The sequence below is a fragment of the Piliocolobus tephrosceles genome, chromosome X (genome assembly GCF_002776525.5).
Source record: "Piliocolobus tephrosceles isolate RC106 chromosome X, ASM277652v3, whole genome shotgun sequence".
In the NCBI taxonomy this organism is placed as follows: Eukaryota; Metazoa; Chordata; class Mammalia; order Primates; family Cercopithecidae; genus Piliocolobus; species Piliocolobus tephrosceles.
In genome coordinates, this window is record NC_045455.1 from 36,831,262 (window position 1) to 36,846,826 (window position 15,565).

At 40.7% G+C, this 15,565-nt stretch overlaps 1 protein-coding gene across 1 annotated transcript; it reads right to left on the minus strand.

The window, feature by feature from the left end:
• Positions 1-8,604: 8,604 nt before the first annotated feature.
• LOC111521837 (NACHT, LRR and PYD domains-containing protein 2-like) lies at positions 8,605-11,994 on the minus strand. Its single transcript, XM_023185462.2, has one exon. The coding sequence runs from the start codon at positions 11,949-11,951 to the stop codon at positions 8,835-8,837; it is 3,117 nt and encodes a 1,038-aa protein (XP_023041230.1). The 5' UTR covers positions 11,952-11,994; the 3' UTR covers positions 8,605-8,834.
• Between the last annotated feature and the right edge of the window lie 3,571 nt (positions 11,995-15,565).

The window sequence follows — 15,565 nt, forward strand, 5'->3', positions numbered from 1 at the left end:
AACAAAAACCATATGATCATCTCAACAAATGTGCAAAAACTTTTGATAAAATCCAACAATCCTTCATGTTTAGAAACCCTGAATAAACTAGGAACTGAAGAAACATACCTCAAAATAGTAAGAGCCATCTATGACAAACCCACTGTCAACATCATACTGAATGGACAAAAACTGGAAGCATTCCCACTGAGAATTAGAACAAGATAAGAATGCCTACTCTCACCACTCCTATGCAACATAGTACTGGAGGTGCTAGCAAGTCTCATCGGGCAGGAGAAAGAAATCAAAAGCATCCAAATAGGAAAAGAAAAAGTCAAATTATCTCTCATATCATGGATGATATGATTCTATACCCAGAAAACCTTAAAGACTGCCAGAAGGCTCCTGGAAATGATAAACAACTTCAGTAAAGTTTCAGGATCCAAAATCAATGTACAAAAAATCAGCTGCATTTCTATACACTTATAACATTCAATCTGAGAGCCAAATCAAGAAAATAATCCCACTTACGATAGCCACAAAAAGTACCTAGGAATACATCTAATCAAGAAGATGAAAGATCTCTACAAGGAAAACTATAAAGCCCTGCTGAAAGAAATCAGAAATGACACAAATGGAAAAACATTTTATACTCATGGATTGGAAGAATCAATAGCGTTAAAATGGCCATACTGCCCAAAGCAATCTGCAGCTTTAACACTATTCCTATCAGGCTACCAACATCATTCTTCACAGAACGAGAAAAAGCTGTTTTAATATTCATATGGAACCAGAAAAGAGCCTAAATAGTCAAAGTAATTCTAAACAAAAGAACAAAGCTGAAGGTGTTACATTACCTGATTTTAAACCATACTATAAAGATCCAGTAGCCAAAATAGCATGATACTGGTACCAAAACAGAGACATAGACCAATGGAATAGAATAGAGAACCCAGAAATAAAGTTGCACACCTACAGCCATCTGATCTTTGACAAAGTTGACAAAAATGAGCAATGGGGAAAGGGCTTCCTATTCAATAAATGGTGCTGGCATAGCTGGGTAACCATATGCAGAAGAATAAAACTGGACTCCCTAGCTTTCACTATATGCAAAGATTAACTCAAGATGGATTAAAGATTTAAATGTAAGACCTCAAACTATAAGAATCCTAGAAGTAAACTTAGGAAACATCATTCTGGATGTCAGCCCTGGGAAAAAAGTTTATGACTAAGTTCTCAAAAGCAATTGCAACACAAACAAAAATTGACAATTAGGACCTAACTAAACTAAATAACTTCTGTAAGGCAACAGAAACTATCAACAGAGTAAACTGACAACCTACAGAATGGGAGAAAATATTAGGACATTATGCAGTTTACAAAGGTTTAATATCCAGAATCTGTAAGGAACTTAAACAACTGAACAAGCAAATAAATAAATAAATTTATTTTCTTAATAAATAATTAAGAAATGGGCAAAAGACATGAACAAGAACATAAACTTATTTTTCAAAAGAAGACACACAAGTGGCCAGCAAACATATGAAAAAATGCTCCACATCACTAATCATCAGAGAAATGCAAATCAAAACCACAGTTAGATACCATCTCACATCAGTCAAAGTGGTGATTATTAGAAAGTGAAAAAACAACAGATGCTAGAGAGGCTGTGGAGAAAAGGAAATGCTTATATATCGTTGTGTGGAATGCAAATTGATTCAGCCACTGTGGAAAGCTCTGTGGTGATTCCTTAAAGAGCTAAAAGCAGAGTTGCTATTTGACTCAGAAATCCCATTACTGGGTATATATCCAAAAGAAATGGATATTCATTGCAGCACTCTTCACAATAGGAAAGACAGGGAATCAATCCAGGTGCCCATCAACAGTGGACTGGATAAAGAAAATGTGGTACATATACATCATGGAATATCACCTGGCCATGAAAGAGAATGACATCATGTTCTTTGAAGCAACTTAGATGCAACTGAAGGACATTATCCTAAGTGAATTAATGCAGGAATATTCTCCCTTATAAGCGGAAGCTAAACATTGGGTACTCATGGACATAAAGATCGTAACAACAGAAACTGGAGACTACTAGATAGGGAAGGAGGAAGCGGGCAAGGGTTGAAAAACTAACTGTTGGGTACTATGCTCAGTACCTGGGTGAAAGGATCAAACATACCCAGGTAACAAATCTGCATGTGCATCTCCAAATCTAAAATAAAAGTTAAAAATAACACAAACAAAACAAGAGCAAAATAAAATTTGATTGGGAAAAAGAGGCACCAACATGGAAAGACAGCCACTGCCATAGAAAATTTAATATCTGATGCCTACATGGGGGTTAGACAGAGAGATATAGCTGTCTAATTGCATTTTTCTTTGGTCCAAGGATCTTAATTATTACATTTGGAATATTTCAATAGTTTCCAGAGTACACTGTCATTTACCTAGCTCAATACAAATGTCTATGGAATAAACTATAACAACATATATTTTATACCCAGAACAGAAAGAAAGTAATATAAACTAATATAATCAAAATTATGGAAAGAAAAAAAATGCAGAATGAGGAGTAAATTTGATGTGGTTGTAAAGTGAAAAAACAAATCAAGATTAAAGGAATGCCATAAGAAAAAAAAATGTTCAAGTTGTAAAAAGCCTATTCCAATGACATGCAGTCGCTAGCATTTGCTGATTAGGAAAGAAGGAAAAGTTGATCAGATAAGTGTAACAGGAATAATATTTTAAGGGCATCTTATGTGTGACTGTGTGTATGTGTGTGCATGCATGCATGAATTTGGCTGAATATTTTAAATCAACTTGAGGCTGAATATTTTAAATCAACTTGAGTGACATGTAACTTAAATATAAGAAAATGTACATATGTTAAGTATGGAGTTCAATGAGATTTGAGGATACATGTACCTATGTAATCCTCACAATCAAGATGTAGACTATTTCTTTTTAACTAAGAACCTTTTTCTCTCATTGCAGGCAGCATCTGAAGCAGACATAGAAACTGCATTGAGAAAAGTAGGAACAAAATATAAACTCTAAATATTAGAGTTTTTTAAATCTTAACTGAGGATATTAGTTTTGGAAGAGAGTTTAGGTTCAGAAGTTTGGGCATTGGAGTATGAGAGCCAAAGCTCCAATTAGCCATCCAAAAGGCTTGTGAAAAATGCTGAATGAGCTTTCTATAGGAATCTTTTCCTCTCTTAGTCTTGCTTAAAGAATTTCTTGGGCTGTAGAGAAGAAGCTGAATCAGAAATACTAAGATTTAGCCAGTTTGCGCCAGTATTATGGAGTAGGAGGATGGTAGAAAAAGTGGTATGGTGTTTTTCAGTACAGATGATCAGTTTCTCAAATCTCTGGTGGTCTTAGGAGTGGTATGTGAGAGCATCCCAAAATATCTCATCACTCCAAAAGAGGAAAGGGTACCAAAGAGACAGCCTGTGGGCCTAGGGTGAGGAAAGCAGGGTGCACTATCAGCTGGAGGCTGATGAAAACTCAGACATCAGCAGTGAGTGGCTAAACCAAAGAGCAATGTGAGCCAAAAACCAGAAGTCTCTCTCCTGCCCTCGCTCCCGGTAGCCTAGCTGTGATACAAGTTTCCCAGAACTTGAATTAACTCTGGGGAGAATGGTGAAGGGGAAATCCTGGAATGTCAGAAAGCACCGGTTTGACAAAAATTAAGTTCTCTGCTACTAGGTAAAATGAGGCTTAATGTAGAGATTAGGTTGAATAGTAGAAAAATAAAATTACATTTTCTTTTTTTTGCATATCTAAATTCTGAGAAATGTGTACCCACTACATAAGCAGAATAAATAAATCCAATGTCATATTAGAAACTAAAATTAGTAATGAATGAACATTATTCAACCATATTGAGTAACTATGTTTGTATGGCACTTGAGAGTTGACAAGTGGTTTTATGTACTTAATCTTATTTGGTCCACTCAATAGCCTGCAAGGTAAGCAAGTCAAAGAGCTTTCCTTTACATGAAAATATAGACAGCTATAAAATACCATCCCTGAATATTCATTGATTCAATTCATCCAAGAAATCAGTGAAATGCCACATACTTGCCACCTACTTGACATTTCATTTTCCCTGGAGTGCATTTCCAAGAGGCTGTGAGGGATATAGAGCAGGGTCACAAAAGCATCATGAGAGGTAGGAATGTAGTAAGACCAAGGGGTGGCTATGCCCATAAACAGAAATGGGCATAGAGGTAATAAGTATAAAACAATGAGTTCTTGACATTTTATGTTACTGTTGCAGAAAGGAAAGTAATATGGTTTGGCTGTGTCCCTACTCAAAATCTCGTCTTGAATCGTAACTTGAATTATAATCCCCATGTGTTGGGGAAGGAACCTCATGAGAGGTGATTAGATCATAGGCATAGGTCCCCCATGCTGTTCTCATGATTCTCAAGATAGTGCGTGAGTTTTCACAAGATTTGATGGTTTTATAAGAGGTTTTTCCCTGCTTCGCTCTGTACTTCTCCCTGCCATCATATGAAGAAGGACATATTTACTTCCCTGTCTGCCATGGTTTTAAGTTTCCTGAGGCATCCCCAACCATGCAGAACTGTGAGTCAATTAAACTTCTTTCCTTTATAAATTACCCAGTCTTGGGCAGTTCTTTACAACACCATGAGAACGGACTAATACAGAATGGGAATTCTAGTGATATCCTCATATCTGCTGGTGGTGATTTAGATGGTGTGGAGAAGAAGCGAAAGGTTCACAGGGGAATAGTCTTAGTTATCTGACTGATTAGCCAGTGGAGACATCAGTAACCCTGCTGGTTGGTGAGGAAGATGCTGGACAATGTAAGAAAAGGGCCTGGAGAAATAAAACTGGTTTCAGAGACTGGTCTTTGCGTACAAGATGCAAAGGGGTGTGGTGTTCTTGAGCTTGCTTGCCCTGTATCTGAGTAAATCTAGACATGCAGATCTGCAGTTATTATCCAGGGAGCAGGTGATATCAAAGCCTGGCAGGTGGCTGGTCAGTTCCTTCACAGCCAGGACCCAGCCACTGGCCAGGATATGGAAATTCATTCAAGCAGCTCAGAGATTAGAACCGAGTTTCAATTCCAGCTGCAACTGGAGTCCTGGAGGGAAATCAAGGCTGTAATCTTGTCTGCTGTCTAGTGCAAAAGAGAGGCGAGCAGAGAAAGAAATAGTGGAGATGAAGTCAATGGCAGCAGGGCCCCTTTCCTGCCACTATGGGCTGAACTGCTGCTGACCTTCTGACAGGGTCAGGATGAATGTGAACTCAAGGGACCTAGACTACAGATGAAGGTCATCCATGGTGCCAGTGGTGTGTAGAGAAGACAGAGATTGAACATCACAGCACCCATACAGGGTAGCTTTTGAGCCAGACTGGAAATCCCAGTCTGACAAAGTACACTAGTTATCGATTTGGCACACTGCTGAGATGTGAAACGGGTAGCTGGAAAACAATGCCTGATTGGTAGGCCATTCATTTAAAGAAAATAAAAAATAATTTTAACCAGATGGCTAAATAATTTCGATAGTAATTTGTCATTTTTACAGGGTTGAGGACATACGAAAATTTTCCTAAATAGTAAGATATGTTCCAAGCTGGACTCAAGAATTAAATGAACAATAAAATAATTCCTGATTACTTCTGTCAATATATAGAAGCCCATTCGACTTAACTGTTCATCTGACCAGACTAGTCGTGTAGAAAACTGGCCAGGCCAGGCCAGTCCCATGATTTCAATTTCTCCCTTAAGTCCTCGTGTCCTGTCAGTCAATTTTGGCAGGATTCTGAGAGAGGCATTTAAGAATACCTAGGTTTTTTGTTTGTTGGTTGGTTTTTGCTTTTTTTGTTGTTTTTCTCTATTTCTGTTTACTTGAAGAGCTTCCATTCTCAATGCACACAGACAAAAAAAAAGTATAAATTCTGGAATAACAGGAGCAAGGTCTTATACACCTGTAACACATACACTATCTAGTCGCGTTACGACATGACATTAGAAGCTCCCAATGCACCAGGTAACTGATCTTTAATTTTATTTATTCCATTTTATTAGAGAATTTTGAACCAGGTTTTCTGTGTAAGTGCCTAGTTTTTCCTATGCAGCAGAAATAACAAAGATGATAAGAGAAGAATGAACACCTATAGAATGTGTACTGTGTCCTAGTTATCCTTTGAGTTGCTTTTCAAGGATTATCTTATCTGTCTTCACAAACTTATGAGGTAGGTACTGTTATTATCTCTGTCTTCCTGGAATCCACAAGATTTTAGATCTGAAAGACGTGTTAGCAAACATGTTGCCCTGTTTTCCAGTTAGCTCTTATGCCATACCAGTGTCTCACACAAATGAGAATGCATTAGACACCAGTGTCTTGCACAAATAAGACACTGAGGTCCAGACCACTTAAGTCAGTTGCCTAAGGGCTTGCTTTTGTTATATGACAGGCCTGGAATAAATGTAGGTCATTTCATGTTCATTTATCTTTCAACTGTATCATGCCTTCTCTTAATTATAATTTTAAAAAGTATCTTCTCTTAGAAATACAAATGTATGAAACAGATGAGGTCTGGTACAATCACCAGAATTAAATAAATAAAATTCTATGTGAGCTGATTATATATATGTATTTATATATAATTCTGCCTTTAACAAAATATCAGCAAAGGAAATAAAAGAATACATAGAGATTTCAAATCTTTGAAAGCTCACCAGACTTCCTGATAACTAAGGAAGTTTGTGTCAACGGTTTGGAGCCACTTTCATCTGAGCTTCTACAAAAGATCCGAAGAAAGCACCTATTAAAATTTCATAGGTCATAATTAATGATCCTGCTCATAAAATTGCTGCTGTTATCTCTGACTCTAGATAGGCGGTTTACCTGCAGGGAGAATTTTCTTTGCAGCAACACGTGGAAGACCATAAATTGGCCTGGTTCATTAATTTAGTGGGTCTTGGAAAGCTAAGACATCTTTCTAAATTAATGATTTCAAAATAAGTTTACTGCAGCAAGGCATGGAGAGATTGCTATATACTCACTTTCTAAATCTACTACCATGGCCTGAGGTTGTGAAAATTTGAGGAAACTTTTGATTTTCAACTCTTATTGTGGTTTCCCCAAGTCATGTCCTTGTGCTTGCAGGGCATGCATCCACAGCTCTATGGTACACATTGGGAGCACAAGAAAAATCTGCTTCTTTTGTGATCTCTGCTGTATGCAACACAGTGTGAGGAACAAGGTGTAATTCCACATTTGTTGAGCCATTGAGACTTTTCCTTTTACCTACTTTGTCCTCTTCCCTACTGTTTCTTCCTCTCTTTCTTTTCTACCATCTCAACCATTACACCTCTGAAAGATTCTCCGTAAAACAATTTCTTAATTGTCAGTGTACAGTTGAGCCAGGAAAGCATTTTGTTACCACAATGGCTTCCTCCAACCTCCCCACCAGAGTGTTCTTTGGTTTCTCCTCCACTGTTAGAAATGAGCTATAGGGATATTACCTTGATGTGAGTGTGCTTCACAAATGCTTACCAAATTTAATACTTGTTCTTTTGTTGAATTTTAAAAAATGTAGAGATGGGGTTTTGCCATATTGACTGGTTTCAAATTCTTGGGCTCAAGTAATCCACCCACCTTGGCCTCCCAAAGTGCTGGGATTACAGGTGTGAGCCACTGCACCCTAATATTTGTTCTTGAAATGTGTAATTATAAAGATAAATCTACCAGGGGTAAAAAAATATTACACTTTAATTTAAACAGTATGGCTAATTGTTCCATTTGGCATTTTGGATTATCTGCACCTTCAGGGATTACTGTCTGAACCTAGCATTTTATCTGCAACAGTTTTACATCCTTAACAGACTTTTTGATGGAAACGCAATAAAAGTTATTAGTTGGCAGGAAAGAGTACTATTAAATTTGTTTTAAATAATAGACCCAAGTGACATATCAAAAATGTTGACTTGGTTTTCTAGACCTCATGAAAACAGACTAAATGGGAAGCGTGTAAGGGTGTTAAGTACAAGGGTGAAGATATAATTTACACTTGGTTATTAACTTAACCAATGTTGTCAATAGTGTATTTCCTGTTGCCTTGGGGCTAGCTGGAAATGGTAAAATTATCTCCAGTCCAATAAACTGGCATCTGCCATTCACGGTGTGAATAATACCACACTTAAAACTTGATAGAACAACCCATCTCATGTAGACTTTGAAACGTCACCACTTGGAAATTGCATCTCAAGAAACCAGAATCAAATATGACACATCGACCTAAAGTGAGGAGGGTCAATAGCCCATTAGCAGTTCCCCAGAGAGTTTATGTTATAAGTGACCTTCCCTTTCCGCTGCCACTCTCATGCAACTGCATCAAAGCTGCTTGGGGAAGAGACAAACTAATCACTTGCATATACTAAACTTGCTGCAGGCCATTGTATGATAAATTGTCCAATTTCACTAAGCAAGGTAGCTTTGAAAAAGAAAGAAAATTCAGTCTCACAGAATATAACATCATTGCGTGGTTAGGTCTTCAGCTGTAATACAGGGCTAAAAATATCTACATTTTCTGTCAACTTCTCCCATCTTTTTTTTTTTTTTTTTTTTTTGAATGCTCTCACCTTTATTTCTCTCAATGTACCCGTGATACAGATATTTCATATGTAACAAAGTTAAGGACGTGTGCACGTGTAAAACAGAGGCAGAACCATGGCTGAAACATCTAGCCTAGCAGTGAACTCATTATCCCTGAGGAGTGGGGGCGGGGGAGAAGAGGAGCCACAGGCAGTTCACCAACACCTGGAAGATCAACAACTTCATGGAGAATGAGTGACTCGGGGGAATTCAGATCATGAAGTCATGAGAGGAAGGTCTTTTTTTCAAGGGATCATGTTTCTCCGTATCAATAATCAGTTGTGGGTTGTTTTCTTCTATTTCTTCCAGCAGCTTATGGAGTTCATCATTAAAGTCATCTATTTTCAACCTGAGTGTCTGGAGGGTGCTATTGGGACGTGTCAAGGTTTTAAACAGCATCTTCACTCCACTAGACCCCAAGGGATTCTGGCCCAGGTCCAGAGTGATGAGGCTCTGGTTGCAGCTGAGGGCAGAGCAGAGGTCTTCACAACTGAAGGGAGGGATGGAACATCCCCACAGCCACAGACATCTCAAGTTGCACAGTGGTTTGCTCAAAGCCTCGCACAGGACCTTCATTCCGGTAACTCCTATGTGATTCAGTCCAAGATCCAAACACGACAGGCTTGATTTTTCTTGGAGGAGCTTTGCGAGACTGCAGCAGCCATCGCTCGTGATGTCGCAGTTCCACAGCACCAAGGCCTGCAGTTTACACTCGGGGTAGCTCAGGCCCTCACACAGAAACTTCACCCCTGTATCCTTGAGGGAGTTCTTGGCCAAGCACAGGTGTGTCAGCTCCCGGCTGACCACCAAAACAGCAGCAAGGTCCTTGCAATTGGCTTCTGTCAGGTGACAGTTTTCCAACGACAACCTCTGCAGGAAGCACTTTGGGTGCCTCAAAGTTGTGTACAGCAACTTGGCACCCTCATCCAGGAGCTCATTGTCGGAGAGGTTTACGCACATCAGGGACTGGTTGGCTTCAAGGGCCAAGGAGAGATCAGCCCACTGCTGAGTGGTAGCAGAACAAGACACCAGCCCGAGATATTGCAGGTTACACTCTGGGTGTCTCAAGACCTCACACAATGCAGGAAGCATATCCTTCTGGTCATTGCCTTGGAGGGTCAGATGCGTTACAGTCTTGTGACCTCGAAGAGCTAGGCAGAGGTTTCGATGAGCATCAGCTGGGGAAATGTTTTTGAACACCACTCTCTGGAGATGACAGTTGTCAGAGGCTATCTGTTCACACAGGATCTTTACTAGGGAGGCACTCAGAAAGCTATTATTGATTTCTAGACCCATCAGATCCTTATTTGAGCCAAATATGGAACAAAGGTCCGTCCAGAAAGGGAGCATGTCCTGATCATCCTGGAATCTCTCAGCCTCAGCGTTGGATTCAGACGCAGCGACATTCTCCGGGAGCGTTTCCTTTATCACCTGCAGTGACATTTTCTGCAAGTTTCGACAGTGCTTGACGCAGAATGAGGATGGCACGATGTCTACTGCATTTAAGTGCAGGGCTATTTCTTTGAACTGAGCCATCACCTCCTTCACCAGCTCGTCCTCCTGAGACTCGTACAGACAGCACAGGAGTTCCTTCAGGTCTGCCACCGTGCCATTCTTACGACTTACGTCGCATCGCAGCAATTCCTGTTTGATCTCCGGTGACATCTGGCAGCCAAAGGTGGCCTCCAACTCCTTGGCTCTCTTCTCATTAGCCAGGCCGAAGAAGAAGCGTCCTGCCTGGATCAGGTCGGGGTTCTTGAGTCTTTCTTCTCTGGTAAGCATCTTCTGCACGTCGCCAATGTCCCAGGCACGGCCGTCCCTGTCCTCCTCCTCCTCCTCCTCCTCCAGGGCGTAGAACAGCGCAGTGAGAAACTGCTGGAAGCTGAGGTGGACGAAGGAGTAGCAGCCTTTGGAGACACTGTCCTGGCGGAGGATGTCTCTGTCCAGGAATGGGCGGAGGTCGGACTCCTGCACCCCAACGCTTTCCAGGTCTTCTCTGTGGAGCACGGACATCTGCGCCCACAAACCCTGCGCGGCCAGGAGGCTCAGCGCCCGCAGCGCGCCCCAGAGCTGTGCGCCCTGCGGGAACTGGCTGCAGAGGAAGCGCAGGAACAGCCCCGTGCTGGTGAGGCAGGTGGGGGCCGGGTCCTCCCCCTTCTCCAGCTGCAGCTTCAGAGTCGTGCACACGATCCAGCACACCGCGGGCGCCGAGCCCAGCTGGAAAAGGGCCGCGTTGCTCCTCATCAGCTCAAAGGCACGTATGGCTTGGTCCTCGTCTCCAAAGTGTCTCAGGAAATAGGCCCTCCTGTCCTCCTCCAGGAACCCCTCTACCCTTATGTAGATCGGCTGCTCTGCCAGGAACCGGAGGTCCCTCAGGGCCCTGGGCCGCGTGGTGACCAGCAGGGCAGCCTTGGGTAACATCTTCCTCTTCAGCAAACTGCCCAGGAGGACCGGCACCGGCTTCTGCTGCTCCCAGTCCCCGCAGAGGTCCTGGATCAGCGCCCCAGGTGGGGCTCCCAGCTCATCAAAACCGTCAATCACAAACAAGATTTTCTGTGCTTGGCCTAGGATGCGTGGAATGTCATCCTGCAATTCAGGCCAGTCCCTGAAGACCATCTCTGCAAAACTGCACGGGCCCAGGCGGTTGAGCTCCCTGCAGCTGAGGTAGAATGCATATTTGAATTTCTGGCTGAGGTTGTCCTCTGTCCAGTCCAGCATTAGTTTATTGGCCAGCGTGGTTTTCCCAAGGCCTGCAGGACTGTGCAGCACCACCGTGTGTGAGAAGGGCCCGGGAAGCATCCTGGGGTTGCTGAATGGGATCAGCATCCTGTATCTTTCAGCCATAACACGGAACTCTTTGCTGTCTCCAGGCCAGCTCTGCCACATCTCCCGGAACTTCGTCTTCAATACAAGCCTGTACCTATTCTCGTTATCTGACTTTTCTCCTTTGACTTTGAAGACTTCAGTCAGGACGGGGACATCTTCCTCTGTTTCTGTACACTCTAATGATAAAGGCTTGTTTTTATTCAATGATTTCAAAGCAGCTTCTCTGAGTTCGTCCTTTGCTCTCTCAGACAGATCCATTCGGTGCATCTTTTCAAAGACCTGGATGGTCGCCAGCTCCGTCCAGTAGCTGTGACAGTGGCTGATGAGGATTTCCGCCAGTTGCTTCCCATCCGCCTCGTCTACCTCCTTCTGGGGGATCTTTTGGGCCTCGTTTCCCAGGGAGACTGTCCTGAGCAGAGACTTGAACTTGCTCAGCTCATCCTGGCTGAGCTGCTCCAGGAGAGCCTGCAGGTTGAAGTTCACCTGGGTCGAAGACACCATCTTGTCCCACGTGGGAGTTCTCCCAACACCTGGCCCTACTCCCCGGCGGCACTAACTTCTCCCATCTTGCTGGGTGTGTGTGTGGTGCATAGAGGGTGTCACTGTTATAAAACAGTCACCAGATGAGTCTCCTTGGCTAGAAGAACTTGATTTTTTAAAAAATATGTCACCTCATTGATTTGAAGGTTGCATTTTTATAATTTTGTTCTTGTAAGAAACTAAAGCATGAAGTATGAACCCTAAGAGTCACATCAATTTGGAACACACTTACATGACGAATCAACTTGACAGCCTCTGAAACAACTTTCAATGGCTTTAAAAATATGAATAATAATTTGAGTTATAGCAATTTGGGTATTGAGAATGATGATATCATAAATTCTACTGTGTGATTTAAGGATTAGGTAGCTTGGGGGAATTTTGTTTTGCTGCAAAACACACTTATGTTTAACTGTTGTTGCTAATCTTGTCCCAACATTTCTAGGCAGTAATGTTAGGGATACCAATTTTCTGTTGGCCAATTCTGGGCAGGTGGTAGGTAGGACGTTAAGTGGGGTTAAAAAATGGGTGGCCATATCTATTGTCTCCACAAATTGTTCTTGGTCCTTGTTTACTGTACTGTACTATCTCAAATGTTAGTTTCTTTCATTTATGGAGTACCTCAGATGGGATTTGCCAAAGGGTATGTCTCACAAAACTGGTTACACAGCAAGAAAATAGATGCTACTCCAAAAATGATAAGTTATCATTTAAACTTACTAATAAGTTTAATAAATTGTTTAAATTTATTTAAACAATAAAATAAGTGCTTTTCTCAGAGCTTTAATTACTAATGTGCATTGTGGCTAACCAAAAGAGATAGAAAATAGGTGGCATTTACCAACCTTATTTGTCCAGCTATTTACTTTAATCTAGGGGAATTTTGTGGGAGTGATGTTCGATGGAGCATACTTGGCCAAACATTTAAATTGCTCAATTTCAAATAAAAGCAGTCCTTAAAAATGATCTGCAATACCTACCATTTGAACCTACTATAAAAGAGAACCGTAATACAGATGGCAGCAATATAGAAAAATAAAAATTCAATGTGAACTGACACTATGAATAGTTTTGAAAAACTCTCAGACTAGCGTACAGAAATTCAAGGGAGAACAGAGGATAACTGCCTCCACCTGCCCTCTTGCAGGTTGCCTGGTCAGTTTTCAAGGGTGATGAGAGATTAAGAGATGCTCCCACATTGTGAAATTGTGAGGAGCATGAAGGTCTTAGAAGTTTTATTCTCCTGTGACAAAGCAGCTTTGGGAATTGTGACTTGCCTTGGAAGGGCAGTTCACTATGGAAGAAATGTGGCCACGAAGGCATCCATCCTGCTTAGATGGCGTGTTACCCTGCAGGAGAGCACAGATCTCTTCTCTCTGGGGCACGCTTAACGAGACTCCCTTTCCCTCTGGAACCAGATACATCCATTACCAATCAGAATTCTCATTAAAGTGGTTTATCTTGGTATAGGAAACATGCCTATAAATTGTACTTCTTTATCATTTGTAGATTAACCTGAATAACTTGAAAAGCCATGTAATTAAAATGCTTAATAGAACAATAGAACCTATTTTGTTTATTTAAATATTTATAATTTTATTTATTTTTGAAACCTCTATTAACAATTACTGTATCAGCTCTAAGCCTTGACCCCTTTCTTTCCACATCGTCTCATTGTCTCTTCCTAGACTTTCCCTGATTTTCCTGCTCCTGCTTCCAGCTCCTGAAACATAGCATCAATGGATTTGTAACAACTGTATCTAATATCTTCACACGAACAAGAATGCAAATAAATCTCCAACCAAAAAAAAAAAAAAAATGAATGACTAGAACTTCATTCAAGGCAATGAATGAATTGTAGATCTTCTTTGCCCCAAATTTAAGAGTCTATCTATATAATCTGCCACTTCAAAACATCCAATGTTTTTAAAGCTAGAAGCATTTTGTGTATTCATCATTTCTCACCAAATATAAGAACTGCCACAGAAATGCCTAGCTTTTAAAATTCTATAGCAGAATTAAACAATCTCAAGACTAAGCAGAAAATCAGAATGCCGAAGCTAGAAGAAGAAAAATGAATGTAGCTTAGTTTTTTCTGCTGACAAGCCAATTTGTAGTTCTCTCTTTAGGTCAGTGTTCCTACAAAGCTGGAGGCTTCCAGCGGTTGCACTGGAATCTCCATACTCAGTCGCTGAACTGTTGCAGAGCTGAGCACCCCTGCCTTGTTTAAATCACGAGGGAAATCTCAGCTATCCTTCTCTTTGAACAACTGAGGTGACTCATGGGTCATCATGGCGAATAGCCAATAAACCAAAGCCAATACCTCGTCATTCCATGACAGAGGGCAATGAAGCCAGGTTGTGGGGATGATTGCCCAAGGTTGCAGAATCACAATTTGTCTTCAGGTCCCTGACATCTAGATTAATAGTTATGTTCAGGCTTCTTTGTGATGGTGCCTCTCAAAACTCTGTAGAAGGTACTAATCCTTCTGATTTTCAGAAGACAGTTCTTGCTATCTCTACTCAAAATACCTGACCTAATGATCTTAACATGTTTCATGAAGAAATCGCCCCAAAATGTTTAGAATATGGGTGATGAGAGGAAGCATGGAGAAGTTGTCTCTTGCCTCATAATAGAGGAGCAGGGAGTAGTGCCCAAGCCTGAAAAAGAAAGATCTCCACTGCAGCAGGGCTTGCTAAGGCTTGCAAAGGTCTTAGGGAGAGGTGAACGATGTTTCAAGAACAACAGTTATTTCCAAAGGCAACTTCCTTAAGAAGTACAGCTTTTTGACAACTCTTTCTGATAAAGCTATCTTAGATTTAGAGACTACCACCCAAGTTCCAGATGGTCTAGATTAAGCTTGGGATATCAGTTTAAGAAGAAGAAACTAGTCAAGAATAAAGAATTTTTCTGAAAGAAAAAATAAATAAAAAATAAAAACCTTACTAGGTAAATTTAGAATGTTCATTATATGTTGGTAATTTTTAAATAATTTCTCTTTGATGCCATTCTGCTAATGTTCTTGGTGTCTACAAAGAAAACAAGCACAATTTTATTAGATCCAATATGTGAGTAGTTTTGACTGCTTTAACACCTAAAAAATTCTTATCATTCTTATAATTATTAGTTAGAGATGGCAACTTATTTTAATATGATTGCCTTCTACCATTCTGTGAAGAAACCTCTGGAGCCATGATCCTTTTGAGCAGAAGAAAATGAGGTCTGATGAGCTCAGTGATTTATCCTCAGAATCAAAATTGAGTCCTTGACTGGGCTGGGATAAACCGCAGGTTCTTACTCACATGAAGTATTTATACTTTTTAAAGATTTTAAATAAAATTTTTTGCTTCTCTCCACAATATTCATTAGTTCTAATCATATTATGGTCCCAATGTAGCTATTTTAAAGTGAAATTAAAAGGCAGCCCAGCTTTGGAGGGTAAGAGTTATTGAAAGAGGTGTCTGGAGAGCCATTTAAAATTTTCAAGTAAAAAAAAGAGAGTGTGTGTGTGTGTATGTGTGTGAGAGTGAGCTGTTCTTTTCCTTTTAAAAATTAAGAAATCAAATATAGAAATA